This window comes from Anas acuta, chromosome 20 (genome assembly GCF_963932015.1).
Source record: "Anas acuta chromosome 20, bAnaAcu1.1, whole genome shotgun sequence".
NCBI classification, from domain to species: Eukaryota; Metazoa; Chordata; class Aves; order Anseriformes; family Anatidae; genus Anas; species Anas acuta.
In genome coordinates, this window is record NC_088998.1 from 6,318,963 (window position 1) to 6,338,442 (window position 19,480).

General features: G+C 44.5%; 1 protein-coding gene across 1 annotated transcript; it reads right to left on the reverse strand.

The window, feature by feature from the left end:
• Window positions 1-223: 223 nt before the first annotated feature.
• On the reverse strand, window positions 224-12,761 carry WDR5 (WD repeat domain 5). The gene is made up of 14 exons (XM_068656516.1): window positions 12,616-12,761; window positions 10,360-10,550; window positions 9,417-9,525; window positions 8,017-8,090; window positions 6,989-7,078; window positions 6,230-6,319; window positions 5,770-5,853; window positions 4,619-4,674; window positions 4,487-4,533; window positions 3,614-3,689; window positions 2,880-2,913; window positions 2,306-2,380; window positions 1,755-1,842; window positions 224-1,301 (listed from the first exon to the last, which is right to left on the reverse strand). The coding sequence occupies exons 2-14, from the start codon at window positions 10,438-10,440 to the stop codon at window positions 1,201-1,203; spliced, it is 1,005 nt and encodes a 334-aa protein (XP_068512617.1). The 5' UTR covers window positions 10,441-10,550; window positions 12,616-12,761; the 3' UTR covers window positions 224-1,200.
• Window positions 12,762-19,480: the final 6,719 nt, after the last annotated feature.

Sequence of the window (19,480 nt, forward strand, 5' to 3'; positions counted from 1 at the left end):
GTTGCCTCAGGGGAGGACACCTTCAGTTCAATCCTCTTGCTTTCTTTCAACAAATGCTCCTCTTTCATCAGGGCAGATGTAAGCATGGCTGCTTCTTCTCCTTTCTCCTTCTCCCCTACTCACTCAGCAGGGCTTCTACAGAAATACTTCCTCTAAAACCAGTTTTTAAGGGAGGCTGCTTTGGATACAGACACTTCACATTAGTACACTCTTACCACAAGCATACACATAAAATCCCACCTTTTTATTATGGCATATGGAATTTGTTTGGATGTGTAAATACCACGTGGGTATGACAAAAGGGGAAAGAAATACCAAGGCTGAAAGAGATACAGAGTCATGCCATCATCAATACAGCTTCATACGATGGATTTTCAAAATACAAAAGTCTGGGTTTCTTTTTACATTGAAATAACTTTACAGTGTTCCGAGAGCTCGCTTTTATCCAGAAGAAGAAAAAAATATGCTCAGAGTAACTACAAGCAGAATTAATTTTAATGATTAACAGAAGATTTGTAACTGCTCTAGAACAGCATCTATGAAACACACTTAACAAGAGGTAAGCAACTATACAGAAGGTAAGAGGAGATCGTCACCACAGCAGTCGAAGTCAGTGGGGCAGGAAGGGGAGGGGGAAATCTGGAACTGCATGGTTTCATTTGGTCACAAAGTTTGAGCTGAGTGTTTAAAATGAAGCACCTTTAAAGATGCAGTACTCCTAGTTAAAACAATACAGAAACTTTCAAGACTAGAATCTACATTCTGAAAAAATAAAAAAGTTAGACATTTAAAAAAAAAAATCCACGCATCTCTAGGCTCGTGACTTAACTTACTGTTAGAAAGCACACTGGCAGCTCTTCCTTAAGCAGCAACAGTGCCTAGAAGTAATGCCACCAGAAAGTAAAGCATCTTTGGGGTGTCCAATACAAGCTGACACTTCTAACGATGTCAGAATGATCCATTTGTCTGCCAAAAGATTAGGCAAGAAAAGGAGACACTGCATCTTTTTTTTTTTTCCACCACGTTGCCCGGTTCTAGCAAAGAGCTAAGACGTTTTCTTTGGGCCAAGACTAACAGAAACCACTTTATCAAATATTCTTCAGGTTTCCTGCCAAACTGGATTTATTATTCTCATGTGGTTTTTTAATATTTTTTTAAAAACAATTTTTCCTGACAGTCTCTAAAGTGTTACTGGAACGTTTAACAGTCACTCTTCCACAGTTTAATTGTTTTGTCGTTTTCTAGTGCTGCTGATGCAATGATGTTTTCTGTTGGGTGACAAGCTGTCGAGATTACAACATCTATGCAAAAAGAAAGAGAAATACAAACATCATTATTTACAGCAATGAAATCAGGCTCGTAGCACACTTCTGGAAAGTAACATGTATTGTTGCTACATCTTAAAACAGCATAGACCAGTTACTATTTCCTTGTAATTAAGAACAGTTATCCAACATTCACTCCATATACGGGAGAAGAAATACTTGCTAGCAAAAAAAGCATCCCATAGGTGGGCTCAACTTGAGAGCAGTAGTCAGGAAGTGTTTCTCAGGTTACAAAATGAAAGAATCTCTAGATTCTAGTTCTTGCCTATCTCATGGCAAAGCTCTTGGCAATTACAACAGGACACAGCTAATAAAAACCCTGCTCAGTACCTAAAACTAAACATCAGTGAGAAAATGCTAAATCTAAGCCCTCTTTACAACCTGACATGAAGGATTTTCTATCAATAAAAACAAAATCCTCTTCCTTACCTGTGTGCCCTTGTAATTTCTGTACAATCTCTTTTGTCTGAAGGTTCCAAATATAAACCAGGTTGTCTTCTGAACCGGACACAATCCACTGGAGGGGCAGAGAAAAGTTATTTTAATCTTTCTCATCATCTATATCTAACGACTAGTACTCAGTAAATACTTTATTATTATAAGGAACTTACACAACTATTTGATGCGATTTGTTCTGTCTCAGCCCCTATTCAGTGCATACAGGCAGCAGAAAGTTTTGTTACACCCTCTGTATGCTAGAGGAGGAAAACTAAATGACCAAAAGATGCCAAGGTCCTTCTGTGTTAGGATTTAACCTCTGCAGATGTGCTCCGCCATCTCAACCAGAGCACACCATTGTATCCTCGGACATCTGCCTGCTGTGCCACTAACCAAAAAACAGTTTTCGACACAATGATAGAGATGTTTTGGAATCAAATTACAGAATGAGACGCTTGCATCATCCTTGCATGCCCATGGAGAAAACCAGTAAAAACACTGCACATGAGTAAAAAATAAAAATAGTCCAAATAAACACTAACCTTTCCACCAGTAACGGAGAAGTTTGCAAATATGCAGTACTTTTCATTTTTGTGTCCTGTGTATGTCTTCAGGCACTGAAAGTGAAGAGCCAAAAGGCGTAAGCATTGTCGGGAAGTAGCTTTCTCACAGCCAAGGACAAACTCTCTTGTCTGATCAGGCTATAAATATATCTGCCCGGGTTTCCCTCCCTGCCAACTCACTTATCTAGAGGATGCATAGGGCATCGCTGTCCTAGAACACTAATTTTGAGGATAGCAGGAAAAATAAATAAATTTGTCACTTCCCACCAAGAAAAACAACAACAATTTAATACCTAAAAGAGATATATATTATATGTATTATAGATATTTATATATAATTATATATAATCAGTGTCTTGGGCCTATACAGCAGGATAAACAATTTTTTTTTCAAAGGCATCTTTAGTCCTCCTTGATAAAGGGTTACTAACACTTTTTCTTATAATATTCATAAAATGTTAAGAGAGGTTAAAAAGCAAATGAAATCCAGATTCTCCAATAAATTTAGCTAAGTCTACATAACAAGACAGTCATAACAAGACAAAGGACCTACCTTTCCTTTGCTGTAGTCCCAAAGTTTAAGAGTGCTACGAAACACAGAAATACAAATATTAGTTCTTGCAGTTTTTTTTTCACCAGACAATTTCCTAGTAGCAGAAAGTTTCTCCGTAACAGAACTTAGTCTACATGGGGCACTTTAGCCTGGATTTTCATTGACTAGCTGGAAAAGGCAGGCTATGGTCGTGATATTCTATGCACAGGCGCTCAGACAGACAGGCTACCAGCCACCCAACACAGGAAGGGTAGGTCTCACGAAAGCAACAGCATCATTACTGTCTGTGAATGGAGATGACAGATCAACTAATCCCTTCTTAGACACTGCATGGAAGTTCTCCAGGTGAATCATTAATACAGTAAGCACACCTGCACTGCTCTTATGCCTTACACAAAGAGTTGATTTCATATTGCACCCTTTTATAGACTAAATTTTGTCTCTTGATGTTACAAGAGAATCGTATGATTAATGCAAGAGAATGCTGTGGTTTTGAAAGGTACACTAGAAGGAATAGACAGGTCTTGCAGACACTAAGCAGTGCCAAGGCTGTAAAAACAGAAGCTCTACCTATGACATTAGCAACATACAACACCTCCCAGATTTTCAAAGTTTTATAGTATGTATGAAGTTGTGTAATGTTATTATTGTGACAGGTAAACAGCAGCAAAATAAAGTTTTATCTGATATTCATGGACACTTCAAAACTTGTGGATTTTTTTTTAAATACCTACTTGTCCAAAGTTGCAGCTAGTATGTATTTGCCATTTGGGGAGAATTTCACAAAAGACACTGGAGGGTTATCATCATCTACAGTGAAAATAAAAGTGATTGTTAACCAGCGCATGGTTGCATTGCTCCATTGGCAAAGAATTTCTTTTCGACAATAATCTGTTGTTAGTTGTCTCACTGAAACAAGCTTTCCGTTTTGTTATCCCTTGGTACTTCAAGAAATACAGATATAAGAAAGTGATCGTTTTCAGTACTTCAAGAAAATGATGTTTTGCTCACATTTTAAATAACCCTTTGTAACTGAACTTTCCTTCTTTGAATCAGCACTTATCAAAGCAAAAGCATATCTATACCTTTTAAAAACCATTACATTAGGAGTATATGGTGCTAATTTGCAGTGCCATGTAACTTGTCTATATGATGTTTTATAAGAATATGAAAGGCTAGGGAACATATGCCCAACAGGTGACTTTCTTTTATTATCTTTGTTCACGAGATGCCTCATGCTAACAACCATCACCAGTAAAAGCAGACAGCTCATGCAGTCATGAACTCTTTCCATCGCATCCAACAGTGCAAACAATTTTGTTACAGTTTTGAACTGCTGCACAGCAACAAACTGAATGGTAGAAAGCTTTGAAAAACTCATTTATCCTGCATCTACACTACAGAACACTCCAAGCTTAAGCAAGTTTCCACAGATGTGACAGTTCCTTTTATTGTAATAGCTAGGAGGACAACAGTGTGCTAATGGAATGGTAGGAAGACTGAAAAATAGAGGTTAAGGAAGTCACTGTTCACAGCAATGATGCAGAACAGCTGTATTGCAGCTAAACAGCAAAGAATGGAACACAAACGAGAAGCCTTCTACTTACCAATCAGTGTTTTCAAGCACTGCCCTGATGCCGTATCCCAGATCCGACTATGAAAAACATGAGACTCATTACTACCGATATAAGATTTAATTATATTTTTTTCTAAGTATGCAACAGACCAAAAACACTTACCAGAGTCCATCATAGCTACTTGACACTATCAGGGATCCATCACGATTAAAATGCACCTGTAATATTATAGAAGGGGGAAAAAAAACTTTACTTATGTTTGTAGAAATCAGTGTTTTTAAGCTTCACTAAAAGTATTCATCTTCCAACACTAGCAGTTTAAGTCGTATGGATAGAAGCAGAGAGTCAGTATGATATCAAAGCCATCTATGAATTTAGATGGGTAACACAATCAAAACAAGATCCCCACCACCCCCAGTTTGCCTGGCATAAACGGAAATAGGAGTTAACTACAGCTGTTTACTCAAGCATCAGGAACTGACATATACATTTCCTTAGAAGCTAAGAGCAGCACCTTAACATGAACACAGCATTAGCTGCTCAAATAATAGTAATGTTCAACCTGGGGTAGCACCTTAACATTTTAAGGACATGGAACTTAGCCTCTTATGTAACCAAATATGTTTTGAGGTCAATTTATTCCCTTCAGCTATACCTCAAAATACTACTATTTAAAAGAATAATTATTGTTAACGTACATTTTCAAGGGTGAAATCCAGGCAAGGCAGAACAATTGTACCAATCGCATTCCAACAGCCATGTTTTAACACAGCAGAGGCTCAGCATTCTTTTAGTCTTTCCTTTATTTCAACAACATTAAGAGTTAAATACCTTCTTGTTTTCCTTCATTTTATTAGATATTGGTGTATTCCACGTTACTTTAAACTATTTAAATTAACAAGGTTGGAAATGGAGCGTACTATGGAACTGCCCTGGTCTGAATCATAGCACTAGTTTGGAAGAAGCAAGCAGACACACAGCAGTTCCAGGCTGTTCTCTGACCCTCAAGTGACAACCAGTCAGCACCCCAGCATCAGACTGCCAGGCTCAGGCATGCTCAGCACTCCACCATTCACTGCTCCCCACATTAACACCCAAGACAGAGAACCATGTAAGCCTCACATGTAACACTCCTCATTTTGTTCTCATTGAGCAATGACCACCTGCAAACCAACTGCAGCCCATCCACTACACTGTATGAGGGGTTCATAATAAGAATGAGAGCACAATCCCACCCCTCTACCAACAGAGGTAGGAGAGGAGCTACCCTAAACAAAGCACATTAGCATGTTTGTTTATCAGAAAGGACTTACAGCTGAAACTGGGTCAGAATGAGCAGGCAACGTCTTGAGGCACTTCCCTGTTTTCACATCCCATATCCTCACGCTTTCGTCAAACTGAAGATTGAAGAAATGCACAAGGTGGTTTAATGATACACCTATTTGTGGCATACGTGATGCTATAACTTGATGCAAGTCTAGACACACATCGTCCTCCAGTTGCACTGTAGCCTCATTAGAAAGGACAGGAAACAACGACCACTACACAGGGTAGCAATAACAAACAGGGAGCACAGTTCCCTTCACCTCTTCCTCTACATGCAAGGAAAACTGCACGTTGAAGATCGGCTAAAGGCTCAACTGAGTCCCTAAATAAGGACAGCCATAACACTGCACAGCTCACCCAATTACAAGTTGCATTTGTGGGAGAAGACAAAATTGAAATAAGGGGTGTGCAGCAATTGCTGCGCACTAAGGAAAAGAAATCACTTACTGAGCCAGAAACGATGAGGTTTGACTGAGGGTTGAAGTTGCAGCAGAAAACGTAGTTACTGTGCCCCTTCAGCGTCTTTAAGCACTTACCCTGAAATAAGATTTAGCAGAGTTAAATATTTAGCATCCTCTACAGCCATACATGCATTCAGATAAGCTGCATGAAGGTTAATAACCATGCAGCACAAAGAAACCATCTCTAACCCCAGACTTAGATGGGCAGAAGACCAGCTACAAGAAAACAATAGAAAAGACTTTTTTCAGTGAACGCAGCCAAATTTCAAACCCTCTGGGCAACAAGAGAAAACCAAGCACTTTAACATATCCAATCAAAATTAAACCAATTTACCCAGTTTTCAACATAACTGTGGAAAAGAAAGGGGGAAAGAAGCAAAGAGAAGTGAGCCTATGATGAGAAGTTACAAAAAAGTTCAATCTGAGAGGCTGCTTTCAGAAACAAAGCCTGCAACTGCATTGCCACCGTAAGACTTTAGCACTCTCAGAAGATAACCAGATTCCTCATGGTACCCGTGAGCATCCCCCTCTTTCCAAAAGCATGCGGCACAACTCACTCATCCTCACAGCCCATTCAGCCAGCTGCTCGTTTTAAGCAGGAAAGTGGGAGCTATTACCTAAAGAGGACCAGTGCTTAAAACTCTACCTTCTCTCATCATAGCACATCAAGCTCATCTCTCAGAAGAGCCTGATTTACAGTGGCAACGCTGGGGGATAAGGTAGGTAAATAATAGTTCGTCCTTACCGAGCTTACATCCCATATTTTGAGAGTTTTGTCATCAGAGGCAGAGACAAGAAGGTTGGAATCTGATGACCAAGCAACATCGGAGATACCCTAAAACAAAGGAAAACAATCCTCTTAGCTCTGTTTGCTCACTGACACATGCAAATGAAAAACACAGGCTGCATATTATATTCACAGCTGAAGCTTGAAAGAAAAGTCAGCACTGGGAGCTGGGAATTCATTGATCTGACTGGGATGCAGCTCCTTTGACACTTGCTCATTTTAGGCTGAGCCATACACTCCAAAAACATCAACAGCTTGTTCACATGGCACTTAGTGTGGCCACCAACACCCTTTCTTGGAATTCATAAACAGTATGCTACACAAACTAATCTGAATAAGTGGTTTCTCATGATGACAAATGGTTTGCTCTTTCTGGTCTGAGTCCCTAAGGGCTGGAGAACAACAAGATTCTACTGGCTTTTCTTTTGGTGAATCTTCATCTTTGCTTCTGAAACTTCAGCACGTAAGAAACTTTGGGAAACAAAACTGGAGGGTTTGGGAATTTGTGTTTTCTTTAGAACTTTGGAGAATGAGTAAGTGTTGTGTTTATGTAGGCAAAGCCACAAGAAAATTCAATCTCCTTAAAAGGCAAGCCATTCTGCTCCAGATACAAAGGAAAGAGGGAACAGGACATAGTGTTACAGTTTACAGGGATTTTCACCCAAGAATACGTTGCCCCTTGTAGGAGGTCAGTGTTCCCGAAATGGAGGGACTCAAGAAAACAGCTAAGCAGTGTGCATGCAGGTTCTTCATTATCACTCTGCAATGTATTTCCAGCTTGACCTGGTATCACCTCAGCAATTCCAGTCCCAGGGTATTGCACAGGACTGTATAAACAAAGACGTACAAAATGAGACTAAAGAGCAAGCCCTCTACACAAGTCAAACTAATCACAAATGGAAAACTCTGGACATGAAAAACAAAGCAAAGTAAATTCCTTACAAGTAAATTCATACTCAAGTGCACAGAGATCTCCTCATACTTACCAGTTTATGACCAGATATTGTTTTTTCAAACTTGCCGTCGTACGCTCCCCAAATTTTAATGAGCTTGTCAGCAGCTGGAAAAGAATGTACCAGTTAAGAGACTAACAGCACCGACAGATACATCTGTCCTTTCTAGACGGCAAGAAATTAACTACGTCTCTGCATACTGCGAGTAGTTTTCCCTCCCCAGGCAGACGCTAGTGGATAAGGTCGTCTGTAACTGGTGAAGAATGGTTTCGTACACGCCACGCTGCAGCAGCTGAGATTACATAAACTGCCTGGAATGCATGGAGTCTCCAGCCACTTCAGTCTCTCTGATGACAACTTGGGTTTCTACTTTTGTTTCAGATTGCCAGTGGTAGAAGTAGTACTGTTCCACGAGGAATGCTGAAATGCTTTTGTCCAGAAAGAACAAAAGTGACATCACTACCTGGACTGAATTAACGTCTGTAACAACCCAAACATATTATCCATTTTAGCTCACAAAACAGGCCAGAGAAAAAGGTTGATATTTGCCAGAGGTAGAGGTTGGAAAACCTTGGGGTGGGGGAAAGGGTCTTTCTTTAGGATACTTGAACACAGGAAGGATTTATACACGGTGTACTGGCCTTATAAAGGCAATCTGCAGTTAAGCCAAAGACCTAAGTCATTCCCATGTCTGGAAGTTGTTTGACTGGCCCTCAGCATCATATTCAACATTGTTCTTTTTAATTGCCCTTTCCATATATATGGATCCTCACTGAGGGTTTATGTAAACACATTTTCAAAGGAAAAGCTGTCAAGCAGCATTAACCACCAAAAAAATTAAAAGAAATACCAAAGCTGTCAGGGAGAGAACTTGATCTACCACCTAAGAGAGCAAGTAGTGAAGCACTATATATAATAACATCTTCTGCACATTTCATGGGGATAATCAAAGGCTCTGACTCACTGAACACCACAGGCACAGCGGACAGAAACACATGGCCAGTCCTTCATACCACGCTACAATCCAGTCTGGTAGTGCAAAGCTATCTCCCTCAGCTCCCAGAACTTCACTTTTGCCTGCAGGTACTGCACACAAAGCTCAAATCAAAAGCTTAAGCTGGAACTTGAGCGATACAGAAAGGCACAGGGGAAAGAATCCTGTGCTTGCTTTTGCCCACTTGCTCAGAAAAGAAAGCTGAACAGGAGAGGACTCTGATCTGGTAACACCTACAAGATCCAACATCCAAAGTAACAGAACTTAAAAGCCGAGAAGTAAATCATCCCAGAGATTGTCAGCTCTGGGACTGTTCCTTTTAGGAAGAACAATGACACTACAGCCCTCTTCCATTTGATGAGGGTAACAGTAAAGACAGGTAGTTCTCCAAGGCCCAAACATGCACGTTTTCAACAAGATAATAAGAGACAATACTTACAGGAACTGGCTAGCCACTCTCCGTTAGGACTGAACTTCACCGACGAGACTGCCTTTGTGTGTCCTGCTAACGTGAACTTTAGAGCATAATTTGGTTTTACTGGCGCGGGCTGAAAGAAAAATATGAATGAATGAGCTTAATAAACTCCCAGGAGAGTTTCACAGTCAGCACACAGTAATGGACTCCATGAGTATTCACCATAACACAGATTCTACTGTTTACATTCTTTTCCCTCTCCAAATTCAAAAAAAAAAGCAACATGCTGTCAGGAGTCTGTGGTGCCTTACTGCCCACGTGCAACACCAACTCATCCTCGACAACAATTCCATCCAAGCCAGGAACAAACAGATGAGAAGAATCCAATGGTCCAAGCACAAAATGCTTGGCAGATTAAAATAAAACTCTCGGTACTGATCTGTGTAGTGCTATTAAACATTTGTAGTTCTGTTCTTTGTTGCAGATCAAACCACAGGTCAACTCCCCCAAAATCCCACTTTTTTCCACTATTTCACCATTTGTGAAGGCTTCATGGTTAGACAGCAACATCTTCTTTCAGCATCTGCAGGCTTCAAAGAATCTGACTAATGCCTGCTTTCCCATTTTGCAACTAAGACCACAAATTCACCAGTTCTACAGCCATCTCTACCATCAGCCTTCCAAAAATACAAACCACCTGAGCTTTTAATGCTCAAAGCGACAAGAAGTATTTCCTTAGCAAGAACTTAAACAAACAAATCTAGTGCTACAAAAGAGGCTGTTTTTATCCACCTGCTTTACCCACAAAATCCTCAGCACGTTTTCATCCCCAGACGGCAGCAGAAGCAGACATCTTGAGAAGTTCTTAATCTACATTTGATTCAACCCTCTAATTCTGGTTTGCCTGGCGAACGTGCAGGTAGTTGCCATGTGCATTTACACAGACATTGTTCAGCCCCACACACACCTTGCTCTGATTGGTTGAGGAGGAAGGAGTAGATTGTGTTTTGGTGGATTCTGCATCTGGCTTCTTTTCTTCTGTTGCCATGGTTCTGAAGCTGGCAAATGAGACTTACGGTGCTTGAAGGGGAGAATGAATGTGCTGCTTCAAAAGGCAGCCCTTGCCACAGAGAGCAGAACCGCACTGGTAATGAAAACCTGGAAGAAAAACAAAATATTCTCAATAGCTGTCAAAGAAAGATCGTCAGCAGCTAAAAGAATGAGGTCAGCCTAACTGCAGATCTCCAGAAAACAGCGTGTAAAACTTATCTATAATCTTTTGTACAGATATGTATATTTTTTCAGCAACGTAGCAGTATTTTATGCCTTCAGGTCTATTAACGTGCAAGACCAAGAGTCCAACTCATGGCCTTTTATTACTTCTTGGACAGCATTTTTCACTCTGCTCTGTTCCAAACACAAATCATTAGAAATAAAGCAGAATAGCTCTTAGGTGCAGTGGGACGTTTCATATCATATTCCCCAAAATACTTGTAAGAAGAAGTACTTGCATAGCACAGCAAATACAATGGTTTATATAAAAGCTGTTTCCAAAGCTTAAAATCCTACCAGGATGCTTTCATCTCCTAATTCAAGTATTTCAGTCTCATATTTCTCCCCTAAATGGTGTGAGCATCACATCATACCTTTGTCTGAGCGTTTCACCTGACTGAGAGCCAGCCTTGTGTTAGTCTCAGCAGACTCGCTTTCTGTAACAGAACCTGATAAAGCACAGTGCCAGTGCTCTATAGTTAGGGCCGATGCTGCAGAGGGAACAATCTCCAGCTACTTTTTACCGTAAGGATTTGTCTTTAAACTACATTTGCAACATCCCACCACAACTACCATTCTTTTTGCTGGTGGCAGCAGATTTGAGAGCCAAATCGTTTGCTCTTCCAGCAACTACTGGTATTTTAAGCAACTCTTTCTTGGGAGGGGACGGGAGGGTGCAGGGTAAAGTGCTACCAGTTGCCTGCTTGCTTTAATAAGCACTCTCTGCAGTGTGGATAAACTTCATATTGTTGCCACCAGTGATTTAAGTTTTCTAATGCAGATCACATTCTTTTCATCTGGAACTAATCTGGGAACTTGAGTGAGCACGCATCCTGCTGCCAGCACTCAGCTCCATCCCGGGGAGGGCTTCACCCTGCACCACAGCATCTTGCACTAAACACAGCACCTCAGCAGCACCCGCTGCCCAGTGTGAGGGCTTCCAGCGGGGTGACCAGCAGTGGGCAACACCACTCCTTCCCCACCCACCTGCCCTCGCCTCGCTGCTCCCCTTCACACCCAGGGGAAGTTCTGTGGGAGAGCCCAAACTTTTGGGGGGCACGAGGAGCCACCCAGAGGCATGCAAAAGCGCAAGAACACACACATGCAGGCGTGCACACACAGAGGCATGCAAATGGAGGCGTGTACACACATACATGCAAGCAGATATGGCTGCAGACATATCCAAGAGCATGGGATGGCTCCAAGTACACGTACATATGCAAGCACACATGGCTGCAAGCATGCGTGGCTGCAAGCACATGCAAACAAGCATGGTATGGCTCTGAATACACACATGCCTGCAAGCACACGTGCATGCCTGCAAGCACACACATGCAGACACACAGGTATGGCTGCAAGCACATGCATGCATGCAAATACACATGCATGCCTGCAAACACACACATGTAAATGCACAGGCATGGCTGCAAGCACACACATGCACGCAAGCACCTACAAACGCACGGCCGCATGCAAGCACTGCTGCAAGCACACACATGCCGGCATGCACCACCGCAAGCACACACCCCCCCATACAATCCACTCAGGAGTGCGAGCACATAGACACAACCACACAGCGCAACAAGCATGCACCGCTGCATGCACGCGCGGCGGCGAGCACACGCCCACATGCAAGCGCCGGGCGCTGCAGCCACGCGTGCATGCAAGCAGCATGCACGTGCATTGAGCACGCGCGCGTGCAAGCATGCACGGCTGCAAACGCGCGCGAGGCTGCAAGGCATGCACGGCTGCAAGGCATGCACGCGCGCACCGCCCCCAGCGCGCGCCGTGTGGAGAAGGCGGGAGAGGGGGGCGCGGGGGGGGGGGGGCGCGGGAGGGGGGGGAAGGGGGGGGGCTCCGCGCGCGCGCTGCCTGAGGGGGCCCGGCCGGGCGCTGAGGGGAGCCGGGAGTCAGGCCCACCCCCACCCCCCCCCCAGCCCCAGTGACTTACCGGGGGCTGGGGAAGGAGCCGGGGGCTGGGGGCTTGGGGGGGCCGCCGCCGCCTCCTCCTCCTCCTCCTGAGCTCAGAGGCGGGGGCGCGGCCGCGGCGGAGGGGAGGGGAGGGGGGTGGGGAGGGGAGGAGGGAGGGGGGGGGAGGGGGGGACGCGGCGGCGGCGGCGGCGGCAGCGGCGGCGGCTCCGGGGCCGCCAGGCGGGGGAAGGCGGGAGGGCGCATGCGCGGTGCGGGCCAAAGGCTGCACAATGCCGCTCTCTCCCGGGAGCGCTACGGAGGGGCCCGAGGGCCAAAAAGGGGCGGGGAGCGCCTTAAAGGGACAGGCGCCGCCTTCCCTAAGGGGGGGGAGGAGGAATTCAGCGCTCACCCCCACAGTGAGGGTGGGGTGGGAGCGCTGTGTGAGGCTCCCTGGTTGTGAAAATCACCTGATTTTAGCCCGTTAAGGCTCGGTAGCGCATTCAGGCACGCATCAGCGGGTTTGTTTTGTGCCGCTGGGGCTGCGCAGCCCGGTTTTGGCCCCAAAAAAATTAAGAGAGGGAAAAGGAAGGAGCCACGCGTCGCTGACCGGCCCAAAAAGCTCCTCGGGCTCCAAAAATCTGAGTGGCAGCTGGGAAAGGAAAAAATAAAAAGGAAAAAAAAAAAAAAAAAGCTGTGGTGCAGCACAGCCAAGGCCCAGCTCCTTCCTTCCCCCAGCCTGGAAACCCGCAGCCACAGGCTGGGCATCGATCCCTGCCCTGCAGGAAAAAGGGAGGGAAAAATCAAAAAAATCGTGTTACAAACACAAATCATAACCCCAAACAACCCCTTCGCCTCTGAGAGTCCTGGATTTTTCTTTTCACACATTCAAAGCTTCATAAACCTGATTTGGCCAAGTACTCGGTCACACCTTAGATTGTGTTTTTTTGACAGAAAAAGGCAGCCCCACGTGCATATTTCTTCGGGACTGCAAAATGTGCGCACCAGGGGATTTGCATGGACAGCCCATGAAATTTAGCTTGTTGGTTGTGAATCATCCGCCGGGGTCCTTCTCGCTCCGCAGGCCTCGCTGCCACAGCTGGGATCAGCAGGATGTGATCTCTGTCCAAATTCCCTCTCTGTAAAAGACTGGGCCTTGGCAGGCTGCTCTCTCACAAAGTCTTTCATTCCATTTGGTTCCCAATAGCCTGAACTTGGTGACCTGCCAAGTACACTGGAAAAGACACCTGTCTGTGGGTTTTTTTTTTTTTTGCTTTTGTATTTTATTTTATTTTTTTCAGGGGGGAGAAGCTTCCCATCATGATGAAAAAGGAGAAATTTCCACGAGTGGCTCAGATGGTAGGGAAATGACTGCTCTCAGCGAGGCTGTGATTCCTCTGGATGGCTTTAAGTGTGTCAGGAACAGATCTGCGGCCATGGATCCTGCTAAGACTAACGTGTACAATTTTGTCACAGGTTCCACCGAGACGAGAACTGATCCAATCCTGCAGATTTCATCCAAAGGACATTAATGTTTGTGGAAAAGCTCCCACTAACTTCAGCACATGCTGGATCTGCTCTTTAGACGTGACGGCTGCAACCAAGCACATGCTGACGTTTGCAATGGTGAGTAATAAGGCAATAAGCTTACGAGCTATGCAAGTCTATGTTTATGTTTTGGCACAATGAGCAGTCTCTGTTAGGACTTCTATTTACTTGGGCCACTCAGACAGCAAACAGAAGGAACACAGAGCAGACGCACTGCATGTTTCACACTGTTCAAGAAACAGAGGGAGCAAGAACTCATGAGAGACCTGCTGCTTCTTTTAGGCTCTTAAGGAGCAGCTGATGCCTGACATATCGCTGTTTCTGTGCGGTTGCTAATATGCTGCTCTGTTTTTTTTTCTAGATCCCAGATACATCGTATTCATATGTTTCATCTGGGATTTAAAAACAAACACTGAACCTTTTCCAGGCTGATATTTCTACCTCCCCCACTACACTATGAACCTTACTTGCATTACTGCCAACATTTGTTCATTTAAAACTAGGAAAACTTACCCCAGTGGAAAGCAGCAAGGATTTGATTCATTCTGCCCTGGGAGGGATATGTATACTTAGCCTGGGCACAAGGGCCCAATGGATGTTGAAGAACTCAAAGTAAGAGTGTTTTATCGAACACTGCATGTATAGAAGTCCATGTCAGGGAAGCCCTGCGAAGAAGCAGTCCCTGTTTTTGCAGGAGAAACATGGACTTCATGCAGGATTAGCATCCTGCAGTATCGTTCAATGCAGATTCCTCCCCGGTGCAAATCACAGCCAAGTTGATGCATAAGGGCTGCTGATTTGAGGGCCCCGGACTGAATCACACACGGTCTGATTGCCAGGCGTGATGACAGCCTCTCTCTCCTGGCCTCTTCAACTGGAGCAGCAGGTTCTCAGCACTTCTGTGAATCAGGAACTTTGTTCTTGACTGGTGCAAATGGTTGCAACTCCAGTGACTGGATGGCTCAATACACCTAGCTCATTATTCCCTGGGATAATTTCAGTAAAATGTACATATCTTTGTCATTGAGATGTTTGAAAGTGTTACTGTTGTCTTAGAGCTTCTCTTTACTGTTTTTCCAGTCTGTAAGAGGGCAGAATGAAAAGTAAGAAAATACACAGAAATACGTTAGGGCTTTAGCCAACTGAAATCTAGAGTGTTCTGGGATCTGTTAGTTTAAACTGCCAACTCAGTAGCACACACTATTCACAAGCTTGCTTTCCTGTGCAAACCACTGTGTTAACAGCAGGTGCTAGGTCTCTACATCACACTGATATGTAACAAAACCATTTAGATGCAGCTAATTTCCAAATAAACATATTTACTCTGGCTGAAGCTACATAGCCGTATTAGCTGGACATTTTCTCTTCACTTCTCAGATTCTTTTGGTCACGTCCCTTTTTTTTCTTTTCCTTCCACAACAGTTTATACCGTTGCTCTGCTTCCTTCCATAAAAATAAAAGTGTCTTGGCTCACTGTGTCCCAGCATCCAGCTCCTGCAAGTAGAGCTTCTTGCTACATCCTGATAAAAGATACAGAGATCAGAGCATTTTGTGGGCTTTTCATGCCTTTCCTCTCCTCTGCGGAGGAAGCTGTTCATCTTTGTTTCTTTGTTCTGAGAACTGCCAGTCTAGAAGGACACTATTAAAATCCACTTCAGACCCTCTATTGGATATTGGCTGTCTCCAGAACAGCATTTAGAGCATAATCAAAGCTTATATTTGCAGATGAACACTTAAAAGATCCGTCGGGTCTTAGACTGCTCAATTCCTTCCTGTCCTCTGATCAGTTATCATAGTGCTGTGCTTTTTGGGGCTTGTAGATGTACTGGCTCATGGGTTCTCTGTTCGGAGTCTCTGCATACCTCTCTCCGGATGAAGAGTGAACACTGAAAAGTCAAAAGTCCTGTAGACACTGACACCTTCCCAACAGTGAGTAGCAAGGGTGGCCTCCCAGTTGGTGTGACCAGGCTCACAGAACTACAAAAAATGAGTCAGAAGAGCTGCATCCAAGTTCTTGCTCGGCTAACGATTCTCTGCATCATCATATTCTCTCTCAGCTTCCCCAGCTGAAAAACAGAGCTCATAATATTTGATTTACCTACATAAGCTGTTAGGAGGATTATTGCATTGTTGTGAATTCCACAGATGAAAGGTAATACAGAAGAACAAACTGTAATTATTGTTTCAAACCTCTGCCCTAGACCTGTCACCCTTACCTTACGGAATAATGCTTACTCAGTCGAGGAAATTCTGCTGCTATGGTGAAGAAAATCATGAGTGAAGATGACTCTCTTTTGCAATAAGAACACTTATCCCCTAGCGTTCAACACCCTTCTCTCTGCCAGTGGGATGACTGGAGTCACTCATATAATCTCAGTCACTCAGTGCACACTTATGCAATACGCTGTTTGGACACTGTTGTTTCTTTATCCCAAACAGGACTGTAGTTGAATAAATTCTCTTTTTGTAGTGGCTAACGATGTACACTCTAGAGGTAGCAGCTCCTGGTAATAGGATTTTCCCTGAGTCCATTGATAGGTGAAGGCTCTTGGAGCCTGTGGTGGCTGATGGCTGCCAAAATGGTCAGAATGGCCAAATTTGCTGCCTTAAGGCACGTGGAGCCCCCATCAGCCTTTCACATGCGTGCAGATGCACAGTGTGCCTGTGGATATGCCCAGAGATGGAGGACAGAACTCACTGATGGAGTAAATACTCAAAACATTTCAGCAGCCTTCTCCGCTTGTAATCTGTTTGCAATTTGTACAAGGAGCTTCCTTGCTGTAGGAAACTATGGTTTTGATGGTGAAACAGGCACTGAGTGGTGATGTTGAAAATCAGAAGCTTACAGTTACAGCTTACACCTATGGCAAACATCAGGAAAATTGGTGCTCAGCGTTAGTCTTCTCAGCAGTCCCTGAATACTATTAAATACTGTTGAGTGCAATTATGCAAGGCACTGCGTGTGGTCAGTTCTCATAAAACTCAACAGTCCCACAGAGATAAGTATCTTTTCTGATTCTGCCCACCCTTGTTTCCTAAAGACTCAAGTCCTCCCCTTGACAATGAGAGCATAGAAGCAAAGTGTCAGTGCTCTCCAGCCCTGAAAACCACTGTGTTCTTACACAAATAAGTTTTTCTTGTCAAAACCTATGCACAAAGCTTCCTAGAAGGATGTACATCTCACTGCACATTAAGGGTTAAAAGTAGTGCAAGGGCAAGGAGTAAATACACTGCTGGTGTTGGTTAACAAGGTACTAATTGGGTAACTGGAGGTGCATCTTAAAAGACCACAGAGGTTAATCAAAAGGCTTTGGGTGAATCCAGGGTGCTCCTTTGAGCTTAGGGAGCAGGTGATATAGCACAGGCAAAAAAAGCTACTGCTATAATCTTGTATTTTATGGTAAAAGTCAGAAGTAAGGTATCTTCGCAGAGAGAGGTTGTTAGATACTACGTATAAAGCTAGTATGACAGAATTGGTTCTGAAGCTAATTTAGTGATGGCAACCATCTCTTCCTCAGTCTATGTGCTCCTATTTGGGGCTAGGTTCCCTGTGCTTGAATCATTCTGATTTGATTTCACTACACCTCACTGTACTGGGGCTTATTCAAAATGAGTCAGCACGTACCTGTTTGGCTGACCAGGTATCTGAATTTACTGCCTTACTAAGGGTCCCTAAAATATGTTTGTTTTCCCCTTCTGTTGGAGGATGTGACCGAGTTCTTCAAGCACAAGTTTGCAGACCTCCAGGTAGGTGTGTGAGGGACTTGGGTGTTGCAGCTTGAAAGCTGATAGCTGCGAGATCTCAGGGGACGGTTTCCCATGTGAGCTGTTTTGCCCGCTCTGGTTGATGCATAATGAACATAACAATTTGGGATGAAATTATCTGATGACCCCCTGTGTGAGATAAAGGAGTATAAGGTGTATAAAGTGCTACGGGCGCAGAGAGCGCTGAAGTGGCTTTTAGGGACAAAAAGGTCAGCTTGCAGGTGCCTGTGGTAGGGGGGATCCCGAGTCACACACAAACGCCATGTGTGGTTTTGCTTTTTGTGTGGATGCAACTTAGAAACTCTCTCAAAGAGTAGTTCTGTCCAAGAGAGGTATGGTTGTGACACTTTTCTAGTTCCTGAATTTGCATCAGATTTGAAATGGAGTGCAAAATGCACTTTTCTATGGATTTGGTTAAGGTATGTGCACAGCTCTGCTTTCGTTCTGAGGCAACCACAAGTCTGGCTAAGTGGAATTTTCCTAAGCATCTGTCCTCTTGCCTGTGCAAAACTCAGCCTTTGGGTTGTATCAGGCTGTCTGAGAAATCTCAGTTCCATTGGTCACATTTTTCAAAAGCTGATCTGCTGGAAGTAAGGTCTTGCAGTGAAAGTGCCTCCACCTTATGGTTACAATCAAGTGACTTATTAATTGGCATCACCACACGGCTGTCCGTGTAACAGGCAGCGTGGCAGCCTCTGCTGGCATATGTGGCCACAGAGAAATCCCATAACTAGCTCTTATTTCACGTTGGCTCTCACATTTCCTCTGGATTCATTTATTTTCCAACCGTTTTCTGTTTGTGCTGCAGGGACTGACTCCTACTTTGGTGTACAACAGCATCTTTTAACTTTTTTTCTTCTGTTTGCATTCGTAGATTGGCTTCGGGACGCGGGCTGCAGGTCTTTATGGCTTGGAAGCGTTTAACAGCGTTCCCGTTTGCTCTTGTGGTGGGTGGGTGTAAAATCCTTACTACTGATGGTAAACATTAGAGATTTTGCGCTTGTTTTCAGCAGCTGACCGTGCGGTGGAACACGCTAAGCACACCACACGGGGTTGGGGGCTCTCTGGACGGATTTTTGGGGTGATTTCCCCCTACAACTCGCTCTGGCCGCCTGCTATTTTTATTGCGGCTCGCATTTTAGTCGTTGCGTAACCGAGAGGAGCGCGCATTACCCAACGCAAACCGCGAGTTCAGCAAAGCACGGGCCCAAGCAAAAAGAAGCACGGGCCGAGAAGAAAAAAAATAAATTAAAAAAATAAATAAATAAAAATAAAATCCCAACAAGCACGGGCCAGCTCCGGCTACCAGCTTAACCCCATCCCAAGGAGCAAGCGGCTGCCCGCGGGGTCCCCAGCTCCCCATCCCCGAGCTCTGCGCCCCCTCGGGGACCCCAAACCCTCCGGCAGGACGTCGGGGACCCCCCCTTGTCCCCCCCCAGCCGCCCCCGCTCCTTCCCCCGCCGGGGCCGCGCCGCTCCCCGGCCGCTGCCGCCGCCGCCGCTCCGGGGGGAGCCCGGGGGGGGGACCGGGGAGCCGGGGGGGGCCCTGCCGGCTCCTGGGACTTGTAGTCCGGGGGGGTGGCCACCGCCTGCAGC